Source organism: Sapajus apella, unplaced genomic scaffold, assembly GCF_009761245.1.
Source record: "Sapajus apella isolate SASKATOON/1434 unplaced genomic scaffold, GSC_monkey_1.0 scaffold13, whole genome shotgun sequence".
Taxonomy (NCBI): domain Eukaryota; kingdom Metazoa; phylum Chordata; class Mammalia; order Primates; family Cebidae; genus Sapajus; species Sapajus apella.
Genome location: NW_022436953.1, coordinates 16,468,447 through 16,492,596, shown reverse-complemented (window position 1 = coordinate 16,492,596; position 24,150 = coordinate 16,468,447). Strand labels below are relative to the sequence as shown.

The 24,150-nt window shown below is 44.1% G+C and overlaps 1 protein-coding gene across 48 annotated transcripts in view; it reads right to left on the bottom strand.

The window, feature by feature from the left end:
* Positions 1-1,601: 1,601 nt before the first annotated feature.
* TCF7L2 (transcription factor 7 like 2) overlaps positions 1,602-24,150 on the bottom strand; it is a 214,092-nt gene continuing 191,543 nt past the window's right edge. For 7 of the 48 annotated variants that reach the window (XM_032281620.1, XM_032281619.1, XM_032281627.1 and 4 more), the window contains 8 exons: positions 22,761-22,847; positions 17,770-17,895; positions 17,011-17,170; positions 16,453-16,560; positions 11,272-11,320; positions 10,625-10,675; positions 9,312-9,384; positions 1,602-3,773 (listed from right to left, as the gene is read on the bottom strand). In XM_032281620.1, the coding sequence (XP_032137511.1) occupies positions 3,359-3,773; positions 9,312-9,384; positions 10,625-10,675; positions 11,272-11,320; positions 16,453-16,560; positions 17,011-17,170; positions 17,770-17,895; positions 22,761-22,847 (1,069 nt within the window). In that variant the 3' untranslated portion in view covers positions 1,602-3,358. Of the gene's footprint in view, positions 3,774-7,694; positions 7,721-8,610; positions 8,684-9,307; positions 9,385-10,624; positions 10,676-11,271; positions 11,321-16,452; positions 16,561-17,010; positions 17,171-17,769; positions 17,911-22,760; positions 22,848-24,150 lie in introns of those variants that run through there. The other 41 variants (XM_032281617.1, XM_032281618.1, XM_032281626.1 and 38 more) reach the window with 25 other exon arrangements.

Sequence of the window (24,150 nt, the reverse complement as noted above, 5' to 3'; positions counted from 1 at the left end):
GGACGGGACATCTTCATTATGTGAGGCAGCAAACTTCGTGTTAGGAGCAGAGGCCCGGAGACAGACATGAATTTAAATCCCAGCCCCACCACCTCCTGTGTGGCCTTGGACAAGACACCTAAAACCCTCAGTTCCTAAATCTGTTTTCAGAAAATGAAGCCTAGGGTGGTGAGGAAGAGCGTCTACTTTAGGAGGTAGTGTTAGTATTAACTGAGAAAACGCACAGAAGTGGCTTGGCACACTGCCACAGATAACAGATACTGTTCTTATTTGTGTTTTCAAAGGTCACTTGGCCCAGTGTGCAAAATAAAATGAGGAAGGACAACCAGAAACACTCCTCCCTGGGAATACAGAACAAAACAAAAACAAAATGCCGAGATTTTACAGAACAAACACTTGCTAGAGGAAAGCAGTTTCCGAGGGGCTTTAAAGTCCTTGATGCGACACAGTGGTCACCTTGAGTAACCACAACGGCAACATGAACAGTCCCATGCCCATTGAAATCATCATCCTTTGAAGGTATAGATGTCCTAGATAAATGGAACAATGTGTCCATCCATCCAGCTGGTCAGCAAGAGAAATGAAGTCCAGGGGAAACCTTAGGAAGATCTGCATTGTGGCCCCTGATGAACTTGCGCTCTTACAAGGTTTGATACAGCCAGAAAACTTGGATCCCACATACGGCAAGACCCTTCCACACACATCTTTCAACTTGACCTGATTTTCTAAAAAGCTGCTTACTCAATCATCACTCACTGCTAGAGAAAGTGCAGTTTGACACCCTTGCGTCTCTGGGAAGTTAGCTGCTTTCATGTCCACGACCCTTAACTGTTAAGAATGCGCTTTCTTTTTTTTGAGAAAGTCTTGCTCTGTTGCCAGGCTGGAGTGCAATGGCATGATCTTAGCTAACTGCAATCTCCGCCTTCCAGGTCCAAGCGATTCTCTTGCCTCAGCCTCCCGAGTAGCTGGGATTTATAGGTGGGCGCCACCACGCCCAGCTAATTTTTGTATTTTTAGTAGAGATGGGGTTTCACCATGTTGGCCAGGTTGGTCTTGATCTCTCAACCTTGTGATCTGCCCTCCTCGGCCTCCCAAGGAGATTACAGGAGCGAGCCACCATGCCCTGCCAGGATGTGGATTCTTAAGTGCACTCTTGGTGGACTAAATCTCATTCACTAGAATTAAATTCTTTCTGCTTGATACTGTGAGAGGATGAGGAGGATATGTCAGGGCAACTAGTTTATAGCCTCCCAAAAAGTGCCATTTGCTCTGTAACTGTGCTTTCAGCAATGAACTACTGGGGATGGCACAATGAAATACTACAGAAGGCACACACCGAGGATCTCCTTTCATACTGATCATCTTCACTGCAAATGACACATTACGCAAACCAGATCACAAGGTATGCCAAATGGGCCTCAAGGATGGAGGGGAGGGGATCAACCCGTCAGAAGAGTCCAAGACCATGCTTTGGTATCTAAAGTCATCACCCACACACTAACCGCATGGTCTTAGGTTCCAACTTGGGAGTATGTTGTTCTTGATTTTGGTCCAGTTTCCCTAGGGATAAAAATTCAAATCACAGAAACAAGTGACCAGCCTTTATCTGCACATACTAAGTTGCTTTTATTAATCCAGAACGGCATGCTACAGATACTGTACAGCATGAACATTTATTCATTACAAAAATGGCTTCCAAACCATTAAAAATGAACTTGGAATAAGAGCATAAAACGGAACAGTAACATCACAACTGTTAGGAAACATTCAAAGTATTCACAAAAAAATGTTATAGTTAGCATTTTAATAAACCAGAGAAAAATCGGAGACAGTTTTACAATCGCTTCATGTCAACTACAATGGCACTGAATGAACAGGTTTCAGCTTTATACAGCATTTTGCAACATCAACATGCCTAGGTTTTTTTTATTTTTAAAGGTTGCTGCCTACTCGTATGTAATATGCGTACATAAAAGCGGCAGCTGGTTTTTCATTTAAGAGTAATCTAATATACAGAATTTTGGCCCTTAAGGGTTTATACCTCTTCATTTAAAATGCTTTCTGGACAATCTGCTACCAAACACATTTTGTTATAGGTGACATTAAAACTACATACAAACCTACCTATGTAACATCACAGCAAAACATGATGAACAAAAATTACAGCATCAAAAAGAGGGAGAAAGCTAAATTCACTGAGAATTTTGGCACATAAAGTTTTGCACACGGTCAGTCCAGGTCCTAAGGGCGCAGGGCAGGGCATCCCACTGGGAGTTGGAGTTGAAAGGGGAAACGCAGACGTTCCCACTGCTGCTCAGACAGTGTCGCTAAAATTCCCTCACTCATTTTCAAGTCTTGTTTTATGTAATGGCTTTTAAAGCAACTTTTGTTAATGCTACTGATCCTTAATGCAACTATTAATGTCCATTTGGTGACATCTGGGTTTCATACGGCAAAAAAAAAAAAAAAAAAAAAAAAAAAAAAGAAAAAAAAAGTCAAAAAGGGAAACAAAAATGTATATACACATTTTATATATATAAACTTAAAAACCTTGTACAAATGAGTTGTTATATATAAGATGCTTATGCTAAGGGGGAAAAAAACTTTATACAGTTTCAAGAAAAAAGAAAACATATTTAAAAAGGGACAACATACAGGTACAACAAGCAATCTCTAAAGCAATAAATACTACTGGCCCAACAGCATTGTGATTCTATTAAGTGTTGAGTAGCATCCCCTCCCCCCAAAAGAACAACACCATGGAACAAGGTATATTAACACATTTTAACCCTTTGTTTCTGTACATTTAAACAATAACAAGTAACATCACAATAAAAGTTGTTTCACACAGAAGAAAAAAAAAAAAAAAAAGGAAAGTAACGGCACAGCATTCATGGTGCCCTTACAGTTTAAAAACCAGATGTAAAATGATTGGTTCGCAAGCTCGTATTTAATACAAATAATACAGAACCAACTCCTTCTGGAGGGCTGCTTCAAAATTGCTTTTTTTTTCTTTTTGTTTTTTAATCAGTCTTTTAAAACTAAGCTATCCGAACTACATAACAGTTATGTATATATATATATACTTTTTAAACGCTACAAAGACTTTAAACAGCTGTTGATAAAAATTTTGGTAGAATCATGAGGTTCTTCTCTCATCTACATATTTAAAAGGAGAAATTGAAATAAGAATGGGTCAAATATTGACCAATGAACTCGATAAACATCAACTAATGTAGCCACGTGGCACAAAATTAAGAGAGTACAAAACAAAACCTTTAAGGTGGGGGTGAGGGGGCAGATAAAGAAAAGCAAAACGAAACCATCAATAAAGCAACCGAGGCTCACGACGCTAAAGCTATTCTAAAGACTTGGTGACGAGCGACAGCGGCTGGGGCTGCGTCCCGGCCAGGGAGCTGTGGGAATGTAAGGAAGAAGTCGACGGCTGTGCAATTGATGAGGGGGCGGCGGGCTGCAGAGCGGCAGGGGGCAGGTCCAGGGCCCCATTGGGACAGAGGGCGGAGGCCTTGTGGGTGGCCTCAGCGAGCAGGAGGGCGGGCGGCGGAGGCATCATGGACAGGTGGGCCAGGGGGTCAGGCTTCAGGGACAGCGACAGAGGCTGGGTCTGCTCAGTCTGTGACTTGGCGTCTCGGGGAGGGGAGCCTAGCAGGTTGGGGGAGGGGGGAGGCGAATCTAGTAAGCTTCCATCTGAAGAGGGTGGGCTGAGGCAGCTGCCTTCACCTTGTATGTAGCGAACGCACTTTTTTTTTCTCCTAGAAACAGGGGAGAGAGTTATGTGTGAATAGAAGGCACAGACGCCAAGGGAGAGAGTTACCTAACGCTCACACCCAAGCTGAGGTCACCTGAGGGATGTCCCACAGAGGTGGCATGCCCAGTGGTCCGAGGACAATTATGGTGGCGCCCCTGGGGGTGGGTCGCTCACTTCACGGTACCCAGATCTAAGACTGCACTGGCAAACCACATATTTCAGAGTCCGAACTCTCTACCTGCTTCCTCCAACCCCCACTAAACACCCACAGCCCCACCCTGCTCAAATATACAAGAGCAGGGTGGAGGCGGCCACCTGCAGCCAATGACACCTATTTGCCACAGTGGCTTTGTCCAAATTGAGATGAACGGAAAAGCTCTTTTGGCTTGGACAGACCCTCATTTTCCCATCAAGTTTCCTCGGCCCTCTACCCCCATCCCCACCACCACTCCCCATCCCCCAGTGATATGTGTGTGTGTGTGTGTGTGTGTGTGTGTGTGTGGTGTGTGTGTGTGTGTGTTTAAAAGAGAAAGACAGAGCTCCTTCCCCAGCCGCCTCGTATCAATATGAAACTCTCAAAATGCTCACTGTTGAGCCCACATAGCTGAAGGCAGAGCTAGCAAGAGGCTTAAAGGTTTTAACACACCACCACCATGAGGCTGCTGGCGCCCAGAGAGCTTTTGGGCTTGTCTGTTAAGAACCACACCAAATCAAGAGAGGTCAGAATCAGGTGAGAAGGGAGGAGGGGAAACAAAAATAAAATAAAATAAACTTAAAAAAACAAAAACAAAAACAAAACAAAAACCACCAAAAACAGGTAGAAGAGGATAAACAAAGGTGGGGGAGGGGGAAGAATAAGAAAAACAGAAAATGATTCAAAGGAACGAGAATAACTGGTTGTATGGCCTGCAGGTTGTGGATTAAATTAAGATTCAAACTTGATTTTTTTTTTTTTTTTTTTAAGATTTGGGGCTTTCCCCTCCCCCACCCCGTAGTGAGAAGGTTGGAAGGAGAGATGGTGAGGATGGGATGGATGGAGGGGCGTCCTGCCCTTGTCAATGGAGGGTGCAGCATAAGCCCGTCACCAAGAAGTGACGACAAAGAAGAAGTGCCAGGGAATCGCAGCATGGACCTTCCTGGGTTGGGGTTATTGTGATTCGTGTTTAAACCAGAAAGACTAATTTTGCCCTACACCAAAACCAGCATCTCCCCTCTTGGCTACTTGTTCATGTAAGAAATCGGAATGAGAATTTCAGAGCCTTTCTTGCTTAGCATCAAAGGATGAGGTTGGGGAAAATCAACTCAAGGAATTGAGCATGTGACTCTTCAAAGCTTCTCCTCCCATTAATCCCAGTCTGATGGGATGGTATTTGGTAAGGAAAGGTGAGTCTGGGGATCAACCCCACTAATGCTATAAAAATAATGCAGATACAGGAAGTGTGCCCATCTAAGGACCCTAGAATATCCTCAGAACCATGGCTGATAACACTCCAACTAGAAACACGTGTGTGAGCACTGGCCGGCTTCCTGCCACTGGAAGCAACCAAGATGCTGCCTGCTTGAAGGCAACCACTGTCAGACGATGTCACTGGCCTTGGAAAGGAAGGCTGTGCTGAGTTGCTCCTCTTGGTCTGTGCCCCACAGCTGTCTGATCATGCCCCTCCGTGCGTGGGGTCTGGGCTCAGCAAGATGGCAGGAAGGCAGGAAGGAGGGGAGGGGTGGAAGGGAGCATGCTCAGTCCTCCCTGCCTCCCAGAGGCCAAGATTCATGGGGGTTAGTGGCCTCAGGTTCTCTCTGTTCCCCTCTGGGTCACAAGGAACTCTAGGGGAGCAAGCACCACCCCCTCTCACCCTCAATTTGGCAAGGTTCCTCTTTCTCCCTGGGAGAGAGTAAATAGACTACAGGTTCTGCTTCCATCCCAGAAACCAAGATAAATAATTAAGTCTCTCAGAGTTTTAAACCACCTTAGCCTGCAGATCAAAACATGCTCAAAAAACTAAGATGTCCATGCATTTTAAAAATGGGAGAAGGTAGGGGTTGGGGGTGGGGGGAGGGCATAAGCAAAACTGAGAAAGCAACAGAGAAAAACAGAGAGGAAAGGAGAGGGAGAAAGAGAGAGGCGGGGACAACAACCAGAAGGACCGGGAACGGCATCAAGCAGCATTCCATGCTATATTATGGCAGAGGGAAAAGATGGGAAAAGCAACTTGGTGGGCTCAAAACAGAATCTTGTTAAAATGTCCACAAATGTCAAATGAAACTAGAAACCTCGTGTGGCAAGCTAGGAGCCCTGATTGGCTAGGAGCGTTCTGGTGCTTCCCTCACCCCTCCCACCCTCCTTATGTCGTGGAAGTTTCTAGATCAAAGGAATGAGAAGGGCATCTGCAACACGGGACATGACTATGGCGACAGAGCAATGGGTCTTTCTAAGGTGGCTGGGCACAGGGCAGTTGGCACACACACATTTCTGACGAGTCAGAAAATGCCTCGGTTGGCAACTGCTTTTCTTTTTTCTTTTTTTAAGTACATTTTGTTCTATGGGTTTTAGTCAACCCAGGGGTGGCCACAGCCAAGTTAAAAGTAAAAGTTGAGGCAAAAAAAGTTGAGGTGCCATACTCTTAGCACCCCCAATCTACGGTTCATCTTGATTCAGAGGGGTGGCCTCTTAAAAACCCCATTCTAGCTTCTTCTTTATTCTGAAAGGAAACTAAGGGTTCTTCCTAATCCTGTTTTGGAATGAAATCCTTTAAGGACAGCAGAAATGCATTTGCTAATCATTCCACTGTAGGGAAAAGTCACCAATGAAGAAAAATGTCCACTGGGAAAGTCTGAACACTGCTGAGACTGGAAAGAAAACCAAGTAGAGACAGGGGTCTGGGAAACTCTGGTGCCTAGTCCAGGGGCTCAGCATCTACAGCAGAAATGATGCCATATTGACCGTCAGCCCCTCCAAGATGCATTTTAGAAAACCATGCTGCTAAAACAGGAAGCAGCTACAAAGGTTTTGGGTTGGCAGATTTTAAAAAAAATATCAATAAAATTCTGGCCTCTGAAGATACACCTAGGCTGTAAGCAAGGTGTAAGCTATGCCCAAGTCGGGGATGTGTATTTGGGTCAATGTTAGGAATAATTTCCAAAAGGAAAAAAAAAAAGTCTGACTTGTGGCAACTGCTTCCAAAACAGAAACAGGATTCATAAACTACCACCCACCCCCATTAATAACATAAACAAACCAAGTACCTGAACCGGCCTTATTGTGAGGTGTACACAATAGTGTCAGTTGTACATTTCTACAGATCATGAGAAACCCTCTCTTTTAGTGACTCCTGTGGTTAACCAGTCACTGGCCATGGCAAGGTATCCCAGAACAGGCTTCCACAGCTAGTTATCTTCCCACCTGGTACAAGTACAATTGTGACAAATTCACTGCGTAACAGAGTCCCTGTCCTCCCTGGCTCATCCTAATTAAATACCTAACGTCCTCCAGCAACTTGATCACAAAACTTCTTTCTGTTGTGCAGAGAGGACACCAGGACTGTGTCAAAGGGACACGTGTCAGCTCTGCGAACGCTACCATATCACAGAATGCCTGGGGAGTTCCTCTCCTGCCAGGTGTTCCACTAAGCCCCAAAATCCCTCATTCCATGGGCACAGGGCTGTCTGTGTGGCTCCCTCTCACTGAAGACTGTCAGTCCCTTTCTCCTCTAACATGTGCTGGGTCAACAGGAGGCACTTCACCCATCTCTCATATTGGCATCAGAGAAGGGGGGAAGAGACACAGGAGACTCGTGGGCATGCACGAATGGGATGCACATCTGATCTAATGTCTAAACACGGAGCACATGGCAGAGTCATGGAGGGGAGGGACACGTGACGAGGGAGGCACTACAAACAGGGAAGCGTGTTTGGGGTGTTGAAATACCTACCATCATAATATTCCAAATTCAAAGACTGCTTGTATCAGAACAAAGAAACAACAAATTTAACCAAAGGTGGTCATTAAAGGAAAGGGAATGAGACAGGAGCTAGTCGGTATCCCTCCACCAAGAAGGAAGTACCTATGCTTTCCCTGAGAACGCAGGCTGGATGGAGACCTGCAGGTGGAACGTGGGTGCTTAATTTGGACCCTTCTGGGCTGTTCTGATTGCTTTTGGAACCAACGCTCTATACAAACATATATTTGGTTAATTCTGCAGGCCTAGCGACACTGCAGTCTGAGGCCGCATGACTCACTGCTTGCAGCCCCTTTAGCTGGTGCATGCCGTTCAATGCCACGCTTCTTTTTCAGCACTGTAAAACAATGTCAGCTAACCAAGCTCCTCTGTACAGACAGGTGGTTTTTAAACATAAAACAAAACCAAAAAGGAAAAAGAAAAAGGGAAAGAAGCGGCCTACCCCAGAGCCCTTCTCTGTGTGTCTCGACTCTAAGTGCACAGGAATGCAATTGCTGCCACGTGTTAACGCATTGGAACCTTTGGAAATGGTGGCTCTCTATGCTCAGTACCCGGGCCACCGAGGCATTCATAGGGTCAGGCCAGCTCCAGGATGCTGGCTTTCAAAGCAAAAAAGATAAGTGCCCCTCCTTGTTTGTTTAAGGCTGTGGTCTCAGTACTGCCACCGGGGATATATTATTCACGAGAGCAGGGAGGGGGAAGAGAGCAAGAGAAAGTGGGGAGAGGAAACGGCATAAAATTAGCAAGGAAATTTTGAAGAATGAGGATCATTAGTCATTGATGCCGGAGGGAAGTAGATGGGAACGAGGTCAAAATAAATTGTCAAGCTAAGGTACCGGAAGGACAGAATGCTTTGATTTTCCCAAAGGCCTCGCAGTGGTAATATACCTGCACGGTTTGCACCATAAAGTCTGTCGGTCAAGCCCGAACAGTGCCCGACACTTCTTTGGAGTATTTGCATCTGTTAGCATAAGGTAAACACAAAAAATACAACACAATGGTGGGTCGTGCTCAGTTGGATGTGAAATCTCAGCTACAGTTTCCTTTTCTTCTCTATCACCTTGGTTCTACTTGATAACCTTCCCTCACCAAGGACATGAAAGGAAAGGACTTCTATGAGTCAAAAGAAAAAATAAAACAATAAAACATACACACAAAAAACAACAACCAGAAACCAAAAAACAACAATGAAAAAATAAATAAATAAAAAGAGAGAGAGAAGAGGAGGGGAGAAGGTGACGTCATTTGCTTCTACCTAGGCCAGGATTCCCAATCCTGGGCTGTCACAAGGAAGGGAGGTGGGGCGGCAGGAGGCTGGCAGGTAACATTTCCTGGGAGGGGGCGCGCTAGGGTTTGCTGTTGCTGACCCGAGGAGGCACGAGCGATGCTGTTTTACAGTGGCATTTTGGCTAGCAGCAGCAGGAGAACAAGCACATCCCTCAGAGAGCCCATACATTTGGCAGTGTCCCACTCCCCTGTGTCTCCTGAGATCCACACACAGAGCTACAAAGCAACAGGCCAGAGAAGGGGGAAAGGACCGAATAGACCAGCTGCAAACCAGCACAGCGAATCTGGGAAACTATACACACCTGCAAGGGCCGCACCAGTTATTCTGTTGATCAAGGCCAAAGCGCGCTCGGCATTTCTTAGGAGCGCTCAGGTCTGAATGAGTTCAAGAGAGAAGCGAGCAGAGGAGGAGGAGGAGGAGAACGTGGGAGAAAGGGAGAGAGAGAGGGAGAGAGAGAGAAAGAGAGAGGGAGGGAGGGAAGGGGGGGAAGAGAAAGATACAAATAAGAAAAAAATAAAAATAAAAAAGGGAATAAATCAATGACCTGGTTACTAATTGCAAAATATTGACTTTTGTTTTTTAACTTTCTTTAATTAAAAAAAAAAAAAAAGGTAAAAATCACATTCTTATTCAACTTTTGAAATTAGCTGTTGCAAATAAAGCTGCAGTATCCCTTCTTTAAAGACTGTCTCTCAGATTTGGTTTGAGCTGACAAAGGGAAGTTAGATACCGAAGAACTCACTCTACTCAATATTTTTCCTCTTTTAGTTCTGCTTTCCCTTTTTTTCTCTCAATTTTTTTTTCTCAAAGAAGAAAATAAAGCGAAGGAGGGAATTAAGTTTGTAACATGCTTTTTTCTTCTCAGAATAGTTTAAAAAAAGAAAAAAAATTACAAATAAAAACAGAACAAAACGAAACAAAATAGAAAGAAATAAAGAAAGAAAAGTGTTGTGGTACTGGGATATTGCAGCTTTTGGAATGTTCGTCTTTTTTAAAATCTATTTTCATTAATATTAAGAGAGGAACAGATAAAGGTAAACAGGCTGTGTGAATGAGCTGTTAGGAGTTAGTTAGAAGCTCACAGCAGCATTTAAGCAGGCACAGTCAGTAAAATGCTAGTGGATTTGCAAATTATGAGCAGAAAAGCAAAAGGAAGAAAAAAACTAAAATAAAAAAAAGCAAAGGAAAAAATAATCATACTGCGGATGCATGCTTGCGTGAGAAAACTTAGTGGGAGCAATGAAAAAAATGCCATTAGATTAAGGAGGTTTATTACTGAATTCCTTCCATTTTTTTTTAACCAGTCTCTTTTAAAGAAATACTGCATATTCAATTTGCACAGTTAGTTCAACTCTAAATCACTGTCATCACTGCTTAAACAATTGTTATGGGAAAAATAAATAAACAAAACAAAGGTTAAATTAAATTAAAAAAAATAAAAACAACAGAAGCAACTGAAAAAAAAATCTACCGAAACATACGAAACCGTGTTGATGGTCATTTTAAAGAATGTTCAAATGTCATACGTGTTTAAATGTTAATAAAACTATAATGGCAAGAAAAATTAAAAAACAGTTTATCAACTATTTTAATGACTCAAAATGACATTAGCACCTGTAATCGGAGGAAGTGAAAGGCAAGGATTTAGGAAACATTCGCTGTGTTCTGAAAAAAAAGAACAAATTATACAAAGCCTTCAAAATTTTTGTTTGTTTGTTTGTAAAAGCCTGGCCTTCTTCAAGGGACCTCTGAGATTGCCTATGCAGTATTTCTAATTTCTTCTAGAGAATGACAAACCTCCTTAATTTAAAATGGGTGTAATTTACCACTGTAAAGGCATGCATCAGAACATTCAGGAACAGCCCAGTTAATATCAAACACTCACACACACCCCCTCCTACGCCCCTAGGCCCCGCCACCTCCTCATCCCTTCTCAGGCACATACAAAATAAGCAGACTGTATAAATCCCGGCATAGGCATGCCTACCGCTTGCTCTCCAGTTACAGGCTTTGCAGTTATTTAAAAACACATTCCACTAGAATTACAATGTGCTTTTCATGCAACAATGGATGTTACTAGCTTTAAAAGGGCAGTCATAAAGCAATTAATTAAAATGCATAAACAAAAAGGTTGGCTAAGATGGGTTCCCCCACAATGTCCTGGCCTTGAATTTCTCCTGCCTCCCCCAGATGAAAGCCTAGCATAAAAGGGTGGTCCTCGGGCTACAGCTCCTTCCTCTAACCTGATTATTGTGACTTACCATTGGTCTCTCCCGGCTGCTTGTCCCTTTTCCTCTTCTTCTTCTTCCCCTAGATGAACAGATGAAACACAGCAATTATTGCAGGAAACAGGTGAGAGAAGAGTGTCTGGGCGCACCTGGCAGGAGAAGGCAGGAGGAAGTGACCACACTGCCATCTCCATCCACATCAGCCCTCCACATCTGTCCAACGTCCGACTCCTTTCAAGCCAAATGCCCTTGCATTGTACTCCAGCTGGAGGGACACATGCTTTTTGGGAGAAGAGAAGGGATCGGCGGGTGGTGAAGGAAAGCTCTCATTTCTCATGTACCTATGTCCGCTGTCAAACCTGACCCACAGCATTTGATCCATTTAAAAGGGAAGGGAGGACTGCATGAGCAGATTCAGAGAGGAGTGGGATGACGGCAATGCAAGCAGCCTGAGAGCCCATCTTTGAGGAGCATACGACGGCGCTCATGGCTGCACAAGCTTCAACGGCTGCCCTGCCTGACCTGCTCACATCTCTTGTGAAAGCCAAAGGGTCCCATTCTGAATCAAGAGAATGAAAGCTTTAGCAGGGGCTTCTCTTAGAGCTGGTTTTTAAAGATGGTGGAGAAAGGGGTGAAATAGAACCAGGGATCATCTGGGCTCCTTTCACAACTGCTGAGTGGGCCGGGCGCAGTGGCTGATTCCTATAATCCCAGGACTTTTAGAAGCTGAGGCGGGAGGATCCCCTGAGGTCATGAGTTCAAGGCCAGCCTGGCCAACATGGCAAAACCCTGTCTCTACTAAAAATACAAAATTAGCCAGGCGTGGTGGTACATGCCTGTAATCCCAGCTACTCGGGAGGCTGAGGCAGGAGAATCGCCTGAATCCAGAAGGCAGAGGTTGCAGTGAGCTGTGCATGCTATTGCAACTACAGTTGGATGACAAGAGTAAAACTCTGTCTCAAAACAAAACAAAACATAAACTGCTGAGTGAACATCTATAAGAAAGAAGACGTTCCCTCCATTCTCTTCTACCTGACATAATGAGGATGATGCCGCTCCTACCACAGATGGCTCACACATATTGAGCGTATGCCAGGTGCTAGGCACGATTCACAGATGGACTCATTTCAACCTTCACAACAACCCTCTTCAACAGGTTTCACAGGGGGAAAAACTGAGGCCCACCGGAGTTAGGTAAGTTTGCCAGGGTCACACACCTAGCAAGCGGTGAGGACAGGAGAATGCTCAGGTGTTCTTGGCTCCAAAGCCCTCAACCACAATGCTCTGCTGCCTTCAGGTTCAATGCCCAGCCCTCCAAGGAAGCTCTTTCTGTGACGGGTTTATAGGATGAACTGCATGGAGTCATTCATATTCTCCAACCTGATACTCCTTGGCATCCTGATGGTCTGCTCGAGGTGACAAATGTGGAAAGGGACTAGGGAATTCAGGAGAGCTAACTGCCTCATTCCAGATTGAGCTAGTTCTCCCTCCCCTCCTATCCCTACCAACATGAAGTAGCTGCCAGGTACACATCGAAATGAAATGGCCTTACTCTTCTATATGTTCCAGAACAGCTAAAAGTTGCCTTTGCCTAAAGCTTCTCACAGTAGGTTGACGTCAACTCGGAAGAGAAAAAGACAATGACAGGTAGAAAGAAACTGGAGAACACATTAGTCTCTGTTGGGAGAACCTTGAGGCAGTGAGGTACCAAGCTTAGGCTCCACCCCAGGGCTGAGGGTCATCTGCTGTAGAGATGACATATCTTTTCTCTGAGGTCAGGAGGCCTGTGCCACTGAGAGCTTTGTTTTGGCCTTCCATCCAGGGTTCTAGTTGAAATGTGCTATGTTCCTTTGTGTACAATTTCTTTTGAAAGGACTTCATGTGCTTTATCATGAAGTTGGCATCTCATGGGCCAGCAATGAACCATCTCCGTGGCCGCGCCTCTCCCACGTGAGGGGCAAAGTGCCACCTGGCTGTCCTGAAACAGGCAGGGGGAGCATAGTTTGTTTGTCTAGGGACCTGAAGTATTCATAAAGACCAGGCACAGAAATGTTTAAACTGCAGGGAGTATCAGCATCCACATACCCAAGGGCTTCTCAGCCATGTGTGAAAAAGTGTCCCCATTTCCAATTCCTTGCAATATACTGTGAAGGCATCTGAACATTCCTCTACCCATGAGGAAGCTGTCCCTTTAGGATATAGCACAGAGATGGTGACTCCTGAAGAAGTTGTCATTTATACTAAAGGCTTCTGGAGGACAGGGACTATGTTTTAGTAAAAAGACGAGAAAGTGGGTAAGCCCTACTCTCAGTGAGGAGACAGACGCATCTCCAGGGAGGTGGCCACCCTATTACCCCTTTTAAATGTAACAGAAGAAAGAAAGGGCCATTATAATATAGGGTGGAAGAAAAGAAACTCAAGTGAGGAAATGGCATAGGACCTCTATCCTTTACCTAAGGTAGAAGGGTTAGAAAGGAAATCATGTTGAATACAATCCCAGGTTTAGATATTACTATTGGACCCAAAGTGTTTTCTCTCCGGCTCTAGAGAACGTGCCAAGTCTGATAATCCAAATGTGACTTTCACTTGATCCTGTTTTCCTAAGGTAGAGATAGAAAGGCTTCCGTTACCAATTGGCCGGAAGAGCAGGAATGTGAAAGAGGCATGAGGTGAGCTCAGGAAATATTTTCCAGAAGAACCTTTTGGAGTTTACAATGATCAAAGTAATTTATGGAAATGCTTATGTCAAGTTAAAAAAAAAAATAAGAGTATTTTTTTTACCACATTCAAATCCATAAAAGCTTCAATGCTGCGGTTCTTAGCCCCAGTGTTCCCTAACGCAGGAAAGGAAGGAGTGTGAGTGTGTGTTCACACCCATGTGTAATGAGCCATTATAGTTGGAATCTAAGTACCTCTTACAAGAGATCAAGTTCCTAGAGTCCTAAATCCAGATCTCTAAACCTCAGATCGTCTCAGGATTCCCTTATTATACCAAACCATCTTCCAAATTTAAAACTGAGCTAAAGTCATTTCGAGTGCCTCACAGCCCTTCTGAAACCCAGAAAATATGTCACAAAAAGCCTCGAGCAATACTTTCTCTAAATGACTCCCCAGCAAGTCAAACACAGTATTCGTTTGAAGATATCACAGTCTGCCTTGTACCTTTGTGGAGATTTCACCCTGCACAACTCCAGGGGGCACCATTCACACAGACCCCAGTGTAAATGACATACTCTAGAGTTGTGCAGTGCACGCCCTGCACAGCTGTACATGAAGGCCCTACTATGACCCAAAATATCTACTGGCAATATGATCTCTATAGAGAAGCTGAATTCCTCTCTGTGTTATCTTTCTAGATTACTCAAAGAATTGGGTCTGTAGCAGGTAGAAGCTCTAGATGAACTCTAAGAACTTCTGACCTGAAACCAGGAGAGCGGCTATCCTGAAATGCCATGGCTCTGTGCGTGGAGGCTATGGAGCCTGCCTGCTGCTGGAAATCTCCACCTCAGGGTCAGGTGGGGGTGAACAGCAAGCCTGTAGGAGGGCATTTACTTTCTCATCCTCTTCCTTTCAGCTCCAGAAGAAAGGCTTCCTTACTGCACACATGCTGGGGACAAACGGAAAGGTCCCAAGCAGTGAAGACCCCGTGCAAGCCCATCTGCTGGTGACAAGGGCTCTCAGCAGAGCACACATGCCATCTGAGAGATGCCGGCACTCCTTCCTGATTCAACCCCCAGGAGGAACACGGTTTAGCACTGCCAGCTAAGGGCGGTGGGGCCTGGAGAAAGATGGGTAGGGGTACCTCCCTTCTCCCTCGTCTACACGGCAAGCATGTGTTTAAACGTATGAGAGGAAAGAGGAAGGAAGCCTGAAATCGGTCATCAGTGCAGGCAGAAGCAGCCCCTCCTTGGGATCACATATGCCCGCAGATGTTTGCAATTTCCTGGCGGATGCTATGTTCTGAGGGAGTAAAGACGTCCGTTTTAACTGTGAATCCCTGTAACAACTTGTGCACAGTAAGTGCACCCTCAATTCAGTAGTAATTTAACGACCTCAACCCCCATACATAGAGCTGCTTCACCACAGATGATGCTAGCGGGAGAGTCAAAAGCAACTGGCAAAGTAGCCATCCACGGCTCCATGACATCAACAGGAAGGGGCGACAGGCCTGTGCTGGCCTTAAGACAAGTTTTGGTTTTCCCCTAAGAGTGGATGGTAAAATCGCTTCACAGAACCAGATGTCATGAAACAAAGTATCAGACAAGACAAGAGGCATTTCATCCACCTGGAGAGGAAGGTGCCGGGAACTGGAGTTACTGGTCAAAATGTGGGCAAGTCAAACATGGTATTCATTTGAAGCTATCACAGCTCTGCACAACTCCAGGGGGCACCATTCACACAGACCCCAGTGTAAATGACCCCAGCAGTGGTGAGAAGTGACAGAAGTCTCCAGAGGACAGCGTGCTCATGGGAGGAGAGGAATCGTGGGGTCACGACCGCTGCAATTGGTAAAAATCATCATCCCACGGTGTTTCCTACAACCCAAGAGAGGACTAGGCAGACCCTGTAGCCCACGCAGAGCTCAGGAACACACACACCATAACACACCTTTCCCTGCCCCTGCTGGGCCCAGAGTCAGTTCATGCATCCTGCCAAAGGCTGACTTCTTCTGGCTGCTTTCAGGGACACTCCCATCATGCTCCTCTCAGGATGAAACAGGCTTCTAAATTCCAATGCACCATGGCATAAAGCAATCATTTTGTTTTTCCTGCTGAAAGGCCTGGGAGGAATTAAACTCTCTTCCTCCATAACTAGCCCCTGGTCTTTCCTAGAAGACCACAGCACTGATCACTGCTGAGGAGCTTGAGGAACCTAATCTGGAACATAAGGTCCTCTGGGTGTATCCTAGAGCCCTGCCTCCTCTAAGAAGTGGACAAGCACCAAATCAACCTCATTGGTCCTGATCTACAACACTGGGACCGCAGCCTCCTCCCTCTGCCCTGAGGAATGACTGTGAGCTGACACACCCATCCATACTGGAAGCCCCTCCCTGCAGTTTGGTGATCCAGAAAGATGCTACTGGTCCCCAAAGTGGGCAGACTGGACAGTCTTGAGGCCCACCCCAGTCAAGTTGGCAGGTCCTGTTTTCTTTGTCCAGACAGACGCACAACACAGCTCTACAGACTCTAATCCTAAGGAAAATGATCCACCTACATAGTTATCCCGTGCAGACCAGCCGGGGTACAGTTGCATATGAAGCTGTCGCTCCTTCCGGGCCAGCTCGTAGTATTTCGCTTGCTCTTCTCTGGACAGTGCATGCCACTGGAGGGGACACAGAATGCAGACAAGAAAGACACAAACAAAGAGAAGAGCGTGAAAAAACATCACACACGACGTCAAGGGCAGGGAATAAATAATGCTGCTTTTTGGGGTGAGTCCGTCCACAAATGGTATAATCTGTGGATACTGACCGTTTGCTGGGTCCTGGCACTAACACGAGTGTTTAGACAAAACTTGATTTGTTATCTATGTCATTCTGTCATTTGCTCGCTCTCTTAGGTGGGGGAAGAGTATGGCTGTGGCTGTTCTGAATGATGTCTGAGCCCAGAATAACTCGTCCTGACTCAATGAAGGCCATTCAAGGATTCAGAATGTGACTGAAGAGCAAGAATTCTCCAAAGAAATGGGGACAGAGACATTCTGCCACCTGACCTGCTGCACCCTGGTCCCTTCCTCCCCCGCTTCTCCCTGGGAAGCGCATCCGTCACCTACCCTCCGCCCAAGGATCTGGTTGATGGCCGCGCTTTCTTTCAACGTGCACTCGGCTACGACCTTTGCTCTCATTTCCTTCATATACAACATGAATGCATTAAGAGGTTTCTTTATGTGGGGCTTCTTCTTTTCTTCTTCCTTTTTGGAGTCCTGATGCTTTCTGGAGAGAGACAAAACAGACGCAACCCAATCAACGAGGTCACGGTCCAACTTCCTCCACGGCAGAGAGTCTATCTCCTTGCCTGCTAACCCCCGAGCCTAGCAGTTTTGGGTGAAAAAGTATGCCTGTAGTCTTCTTCACCCCGAAAAATGGAACAAAAATAGCTTGGGGAGGGGTTGGGGGAAGGGAGATGATTTTGCAATCACTTCCTCAAGTTTCACAAATATATAATTTTGCCAAGCCAGAGGGGAAAGCAGCGTTGCCGTCTTCACCTTGGTGGGGTTCTCTCGTGCTTGCAGAACAAAGCTCCAAATGTTCGATTATGGGGTTAGGGGGCAGGGAAGTGGTTGCAAATCCCAGTGCATTCAAGAACACATACAAAAAACAGTTCTGTTCTAACCCGCGGTGGTGGAGTGAGCCTCTGCCACTGTGCACTCTCTCTCTCTTTGTAAGGGAGCACAGAACCCACACGGGCTGGGTATTGGCTGGAGTCAAACCAAATGAGGCCAACCTTAGGCAGAAAGCCACGACCCAGCAGCTGCAACAGGCCTGCGGACCACTGCAGTGACGAAGAAGGTGAGAAAAACAGCAACACTTACGAGCTATGGAGTGAGCCGACGTCACTCTGGGACGATTCCTGTTTGACTGTTGGCGTGACTATGGCCGGATGCGGAATGCCCGTCGTGTGTAGCGTATGATGTGGTGGGACCATATGGGGAGGGAACCTAGAAGACAGAAAGCTGTGTAAATCGTCAGAATCAAAATGAATGAATGAGGAGGGATGTGTACACACAATTAAAAAGAAAAAAAAAAAACAGCACGTAACACTCACATGAAAGCAACCCAAGGCATATGAAACCTGTCAGCATTAATTAGCGATAAATTAAACATAATGATTCTCTTAATGTCATTAAAGCCGATCTCCCCCTTCATTATTGCTACTGACATAAGACATTATGATTTTCAACATCTTTGGCAAAAGACAAATTCAATGGACGCACGTGGGCGGAAAAGTGGGCTTGGACTACCTGCCAGAAATCGCACGTCCACTTGTTTTTTGAGGCATTAGTAGTGGCATCTAAGAAGACAATTTCCTAAGTCCTAATCAGTTCTAAAATGAAAGGTGAAATCTTTTGTTGTATATTGGCAGCTAAATAAAATATTAACGTGGTTGAAATATACATACATTTTTGACAATGCTGTGCAAGCCTCATTAGGCCTCATCCTGTTGATGACGTGCAATACAATTTTTATTTTTCTTTTGTGCTGTGTCCCATCATTTGACAGGAAGGGAAGAGAGTGAGGCAGGAAGACAGGGGAAAAATTCAAATAGTCTCTATTTGGTTCTTATCATAAGTCATGGACATTTTAAATAAGTTTGTATCCCCTTATGGAAAGATGCAGAAAAAGGAAAGAAAAGAAAATGCACATACACACAATAAAGCTTGGATTCTGATTTGTATGCCCTTTCTCCTCTAAAATTGAGGATTCCTATGTCACTTTTAACTTAATATGTTGTCTATATGTCATTAAGAAGCCTTCTAAATGATTATCAACATTATAAATGCAAGATACAGTTTGTGTTTTCTCCTCTCATGCTGCTCATTTTTCGGACAGTTCTCTAAGACACATTTTAGGGCCTGAATCGGCATTTCCCAACCAAGCACATTAGCCAGGACAGAAAGAGCTAATTTAAACCTACTCGTGGCCCATCTGCAAACTGACAACTGGATCAAACAGCTTTCTCATTTTCTGTTCTTGCGTGGTGTCACCATGATTTGTACTGGGTTGGAAAACTCACCCCTCTTCAAGCAACATAGCCTTCTACAGAAAAAGTAGAGTGAGGGACAGAGAGGGCAGAATCTCCAAAGAAAACAAAATGGCAGCCTCCTGCTCCAGCCTGGCAAGGTGATTTAAGTGGGCAGAAGGGAAGCTGTTCAGATGAAGATCATGGTAACTGTTGCTTTCTTATTAAATCCAAACCAAAACAGTCTAACCTATCACCCAGGGAGTAACAACCTGCTCTTTAGAAAGCCAATTCCAGCGGGAACAGAGGTCCTGAAGAGGATTTATCATGGCAATTATTTCAAAAGGATTCCGTATTTATTTACGAAGTTTTTTCCATAAGTGGGCTAGAGATAGTTTCCATTCAGCCAAGATAAGGTAACGAAAGTTAATTTGAAAAATAATCAAATGTGTATAAAGTACTAACTGAATCTACACAGATGAACAAGGGAAGAACAGTCAATGAACAATGCTGATTACCGAAGAACGCCTAAGCCACAGTAGACATTTCACTCAAAAATCCCACCCCGATGTGGCCTCTCCTGCCACTTACTTTACAAATATCGGCCAGTGGTAAAGTTTGCATGACATGATTTTTAAAATAACAACCATGCAAGTCCTTTTAATGTATCAAAAAAAAAAAATGAGAGAAGGAAAATGTAAGGAAACAAACAAGCTAACAACCTCCATCCCCTTCTCCTCAAAATAATGGGAAAAACAAAACAAGCAAGCCCTTGGGAGACACTTGGGCTCCAAGTGACACCCTGTGTCTTCCCACTGCTCGAAGGCCTCAGAGGAAACAGAAGTTAAGAACATGTGTTCTTGGAAGCCCTTGGGTGAAGTGGTGGGTGGCAGCTTTTACTGTGAATTTTAAAGGTCTGACATTCCTCAAATACATATGTTCCCTTCCTGCAGAATGAGAATATGTGTACAGACATGCGAGGGATAGGGAGGGGGAGAGAGAAAAACACTGCGTGTGTGACTGTGTGTGTGTGTGTACGTGTATGTACATACACCAAATACCCTGGGAAGACACCACAATCTGAGTACATTCTGGGGTGCCAAGTTCCAATGCAGCCATGAAGAAGGCATCTTTCTAAGTTCCCATCCCTGCACACATATTCCCATGTCCGAAAAATGCCCAGCACAGAGATGATACGTGAACATGGACGTGGGCTGTATACACACACCTTCGCTTAAGAAATTCCTTTCTGCAGACAACTATTTCATGAAATGCAACAAACACCCTAAAAATTCTAAGCAGCTCATTATATACCCCCGTCTGCTTTCATGGCTCCAAGCCAGAATATAATGATGAACCTTAACTTGTTAAGAACAACTAATTTTTGTTTCTGGCTGTCTCAGGGGCTTCTCTCTTGCTCACTCTCACTTTACTTCACTGTTGACACGTTTCTGTTAACCGGATGTCATCTGCCGGCCTTGATTTTATGCACAAGCAGTAGGATGCATTTTCCTGTGCAACAATCCTGCTTTGAGTTGCATTAGGTTTGTCATTATTCTCTCATTTTCCCCCTTGCACTTGTAACATTTCATCTCTTCCTGCCTTATTTTTTGTGAGCCACGGTGCACCCACATTATGGTTTATACATGATCTCGCTCCCTTTGAAGCCGGCAGATTTCAGAGCCAGCTCTCGTCAGGAGAAGAGCCTTGCACCAATTTAGCAGGCTGAGGGCCCGGAGCTCCAACATCTCAATCTAAAGGGGGTCACAGGGTGGCACAAGTGAGTGTCAGCAAGAGCTGTTTAATTGCCAATCTAGGCTTCTCCATGGTGTTTAAAGTATAATGACCCATCACTTAATTCTGAGAAGTCCTGGCCCCACTGCTGAATAGAATGAATATCAAAGGGTATTCTGGAACAGGGCAAGCTGCCTACATTTGCTATAACTGCCATAAGTATAATAGACCTATACTTCTGTCGCCCCATTACCACAATAATGTATTTAATTTGCTGTATACGCTTTTTAACTAGCTAGCTTTCATTTGGCCTACCTGGGGAATCGGCCGCCTCTCCCCGAACCTTGAGGCCCTAACCTTTCTTCCTGACGTTCCCTTCCCTTCCTCCACCCCCCTGCCCACCTATAAATCATCGACTAACCTCCTAATGATAATTCAATCGATAAGCTTAACCCCAATCCCTATCCTGCAATTACTTCACTGCTTTTAACCTCCTGAATGCACCAAATAAACAAACATGAAAATTAACCAGATGAAATATACAAATGCTGGGACGTTAGGAGGATGAGCTGTGGACTATAAGCTGCTCAGAAACAGCTCTCTCCCTGGGAGACCCCCTCTTCATGCCCATGCTCTGCAAAGCTGTGATGACATTATTTAAGAAGCATAAGCTTCCTCTTCTCTCTAGGCCAGAGAACACATGAGCGTTTTCATGACTACCTAATACTGGCCTGCAGTTTGAAATTTGGATGACACATCACAGGTAGAAAATGGATCTCTACTACTGTGATATCCATGGCACGGTTACCAATGCTAGGTACACACGGTTTGTTTTTCCTAATGAATGTAACTCTCCCTCATTGCCAAAGTAACTGTATTCTAAGTAGGAAAAGGAGCATCTTGGCCTGTCTTTCCAGGCCCTTCCCTGGTCTTGGCTTCCCATTTGGTTGCAGGGATTGGGGAAAAAAAGCTAGGGACAGCAACCCCTGCCATGTAAGGCATGCTAATTTCATCATGTGCCATCATCAGAACGGGTTGGTGATTTCAGACCATCAGCAAAGTCTAAACCTCCACCGATTTAATTAACTTGACTGAAAATCAGATGAACAGAAAATAAAGCTATCATTAGAAACAATTAGTGACTACTTCAACATACTGCTGCCAACCAGTTTGTAAATAAACTAGCAGTCACTGAAAAATTAGCCAGAATGAATCTGAGGAAAAGAAGAACATGGGGGTAGGAGTGTATCTTGTAAATATATTTTTATGCTGAAATATAAATATATATGAATGTATAGCGCACACACATGATATTTTAACTTTCAAAGACTTAGAGCTGCACAAACCACGAGGAAACCCACCAGCTACATGTGACTATCGAATATGTGAAATGTGGCCAGTCTCAATTGAGAAATGCTGTGTGTGTAAGATACACATCCGATTTTATACCAAAGCTCAGTACAAAAAAAAAAGAACACAACGTCTTATTAATAGTTGTTGTCAGGGAGAGCATGTTAAAATGATAATATTTTGGCTATATTGCATAGAATAAAAGCATGTCATTAAAAATAATTTTATCTCTTTAAAAAAAAAAACTTTTTAAAAAACATGGCTACTATGAAATTTAAAATTCCCTCTGTAGCTCACACTATATTTCTATTGGACAGTGCTATCTTCAGGGGAGGAGGGCAATGCTTTCTTGTTGACCTGGAATCAGAGTCTGAGCTTTGAAAACACCAATAATCTTTTTTCAAACTCTTCATGGTATAATAATAAAACCATCTTCACTACCTTTTTCTTGCCAGGGACAGGACAACAGAGAAATGGCATTTTGAATAGCTTCTGTCCTATTTCTTCCTGGCCTTCTTAATTCTTTAAAATACATTGTTCAACTATGTGGCTCAAAATTTTACCCAGAAAGACACCACTTACCTTGGAATTTCAGGGAAATTTTTCGGGATTTTCTGGGAGAACAGCCTAATGCCACAATGGCTTTACATAACAGAACTATACATAGCCATGGTCCCTGGGTGGCTTGGTGGCCATCTAGAGAACTTCCTGAGAAGTCCCCTATGGCCTTGGATGAAGGCCCTGATTCTTGGAACTTACCTGGACATGGAAGCATTGACGGTCAGAGCTGTGGGGTAGGGGTGTCTGAATCCTCCTGTCGTGATTGGGTACACTGGTTGACCTTGCCTACAAAGAAGGGGTACAAAGTAAGAGACTTGAAACAAGGGTGGGGGTGGGGACAAGAAAAAGAAGAAAAGGGAAAAGTTCTCTCTGCACAGTAAGCTTTATTCTCATTTGATCAGAACAAAAATCTTGGGGATTGTACAGGAAGGATCAAAGGGAAGAAACACAGAACAATTTGAATGCCATAAATCTGATAGGAATGGCTAATTAAATTTTATAACCTCTGCTTATGTCAATAGAGACCCTCTCCCCAAGCTGAAACTAGGTGTTTTGTTGTAATAATTAAAGGCGAAGTCTCGCTTGCTTTAATGGAGCCATCACACTAATTGAGGGCTACACATCCAAAGGAAAACAATAATGAATGTAAATTTATACCAAAATAAAGTACAGTGAATCAAAGGACTTCAGTTGCGCTTTGGGCCTCTTTCGGTATTTAGATCTCGGTGAGAAAACATTAAATTAACAGAGCTTAATTTGTAGCCTTTTGTCAAATTAACAAGTGTTGACAAGAGTTACCGGGGGGGAGCGTCCCCAAGAAGAATTGTGGGTAACCAATAGACAATCACACCTCATTACAATAATTAAAAAATACAGCAACATGCAAAATAGCATCCTCATGAAAGACACACAACTTTTTCTGACAGAGGGTTGTCTGAGTTGGCTATTCTTTTTTATCTAGCCTTCAAATCTCTCTCCATCAGCTGAATGGGGCAAATGATCACTGAGAACCATTTGAAGGTTGGCCCCATCGATTTAGAAGAAATGGATCGCAAGCTCATGTTCATGTGTACCCTCCAAATAAAAATAAGAAGAGACAAACAGAAACTACACCCAGGGTTGGTATTTGGTATAGCTACTACATAATGCAATCTGTTGTTGTCATTGTTTAAAAAAAAAAAAACAAAACAAAAAACAGCATAGACTCTATCTAACTAGAGAAATATGGATAGAATTGCTGGATGAGCCACTCCAAAATTTTATTTTCCATAAGGCTTTGAAAAGGCCGTCTTCTCCAAGACTCAAACCTGAGTTTTACCAGGATTTATTCCTTTTAGCATTCAATGTATTGCCCTGTGTTGTTCAGAGTACAGATTACTTATAAACATGGAGAAATATATCCACTGAAACATACAATCACAAAACACATATTATACACAGGCTCATGCAAAAATACAGACATGCAACCTGCAACAGTATGCTAATGCGTCAAAGGCCTTTCTACTCTGAATTTAAAACAGTTTTTTAAGCTGCAAAAGACAGTCAAATAATCTGGGCACTGCCAGCAACTAGGATTGATGCTTACGAA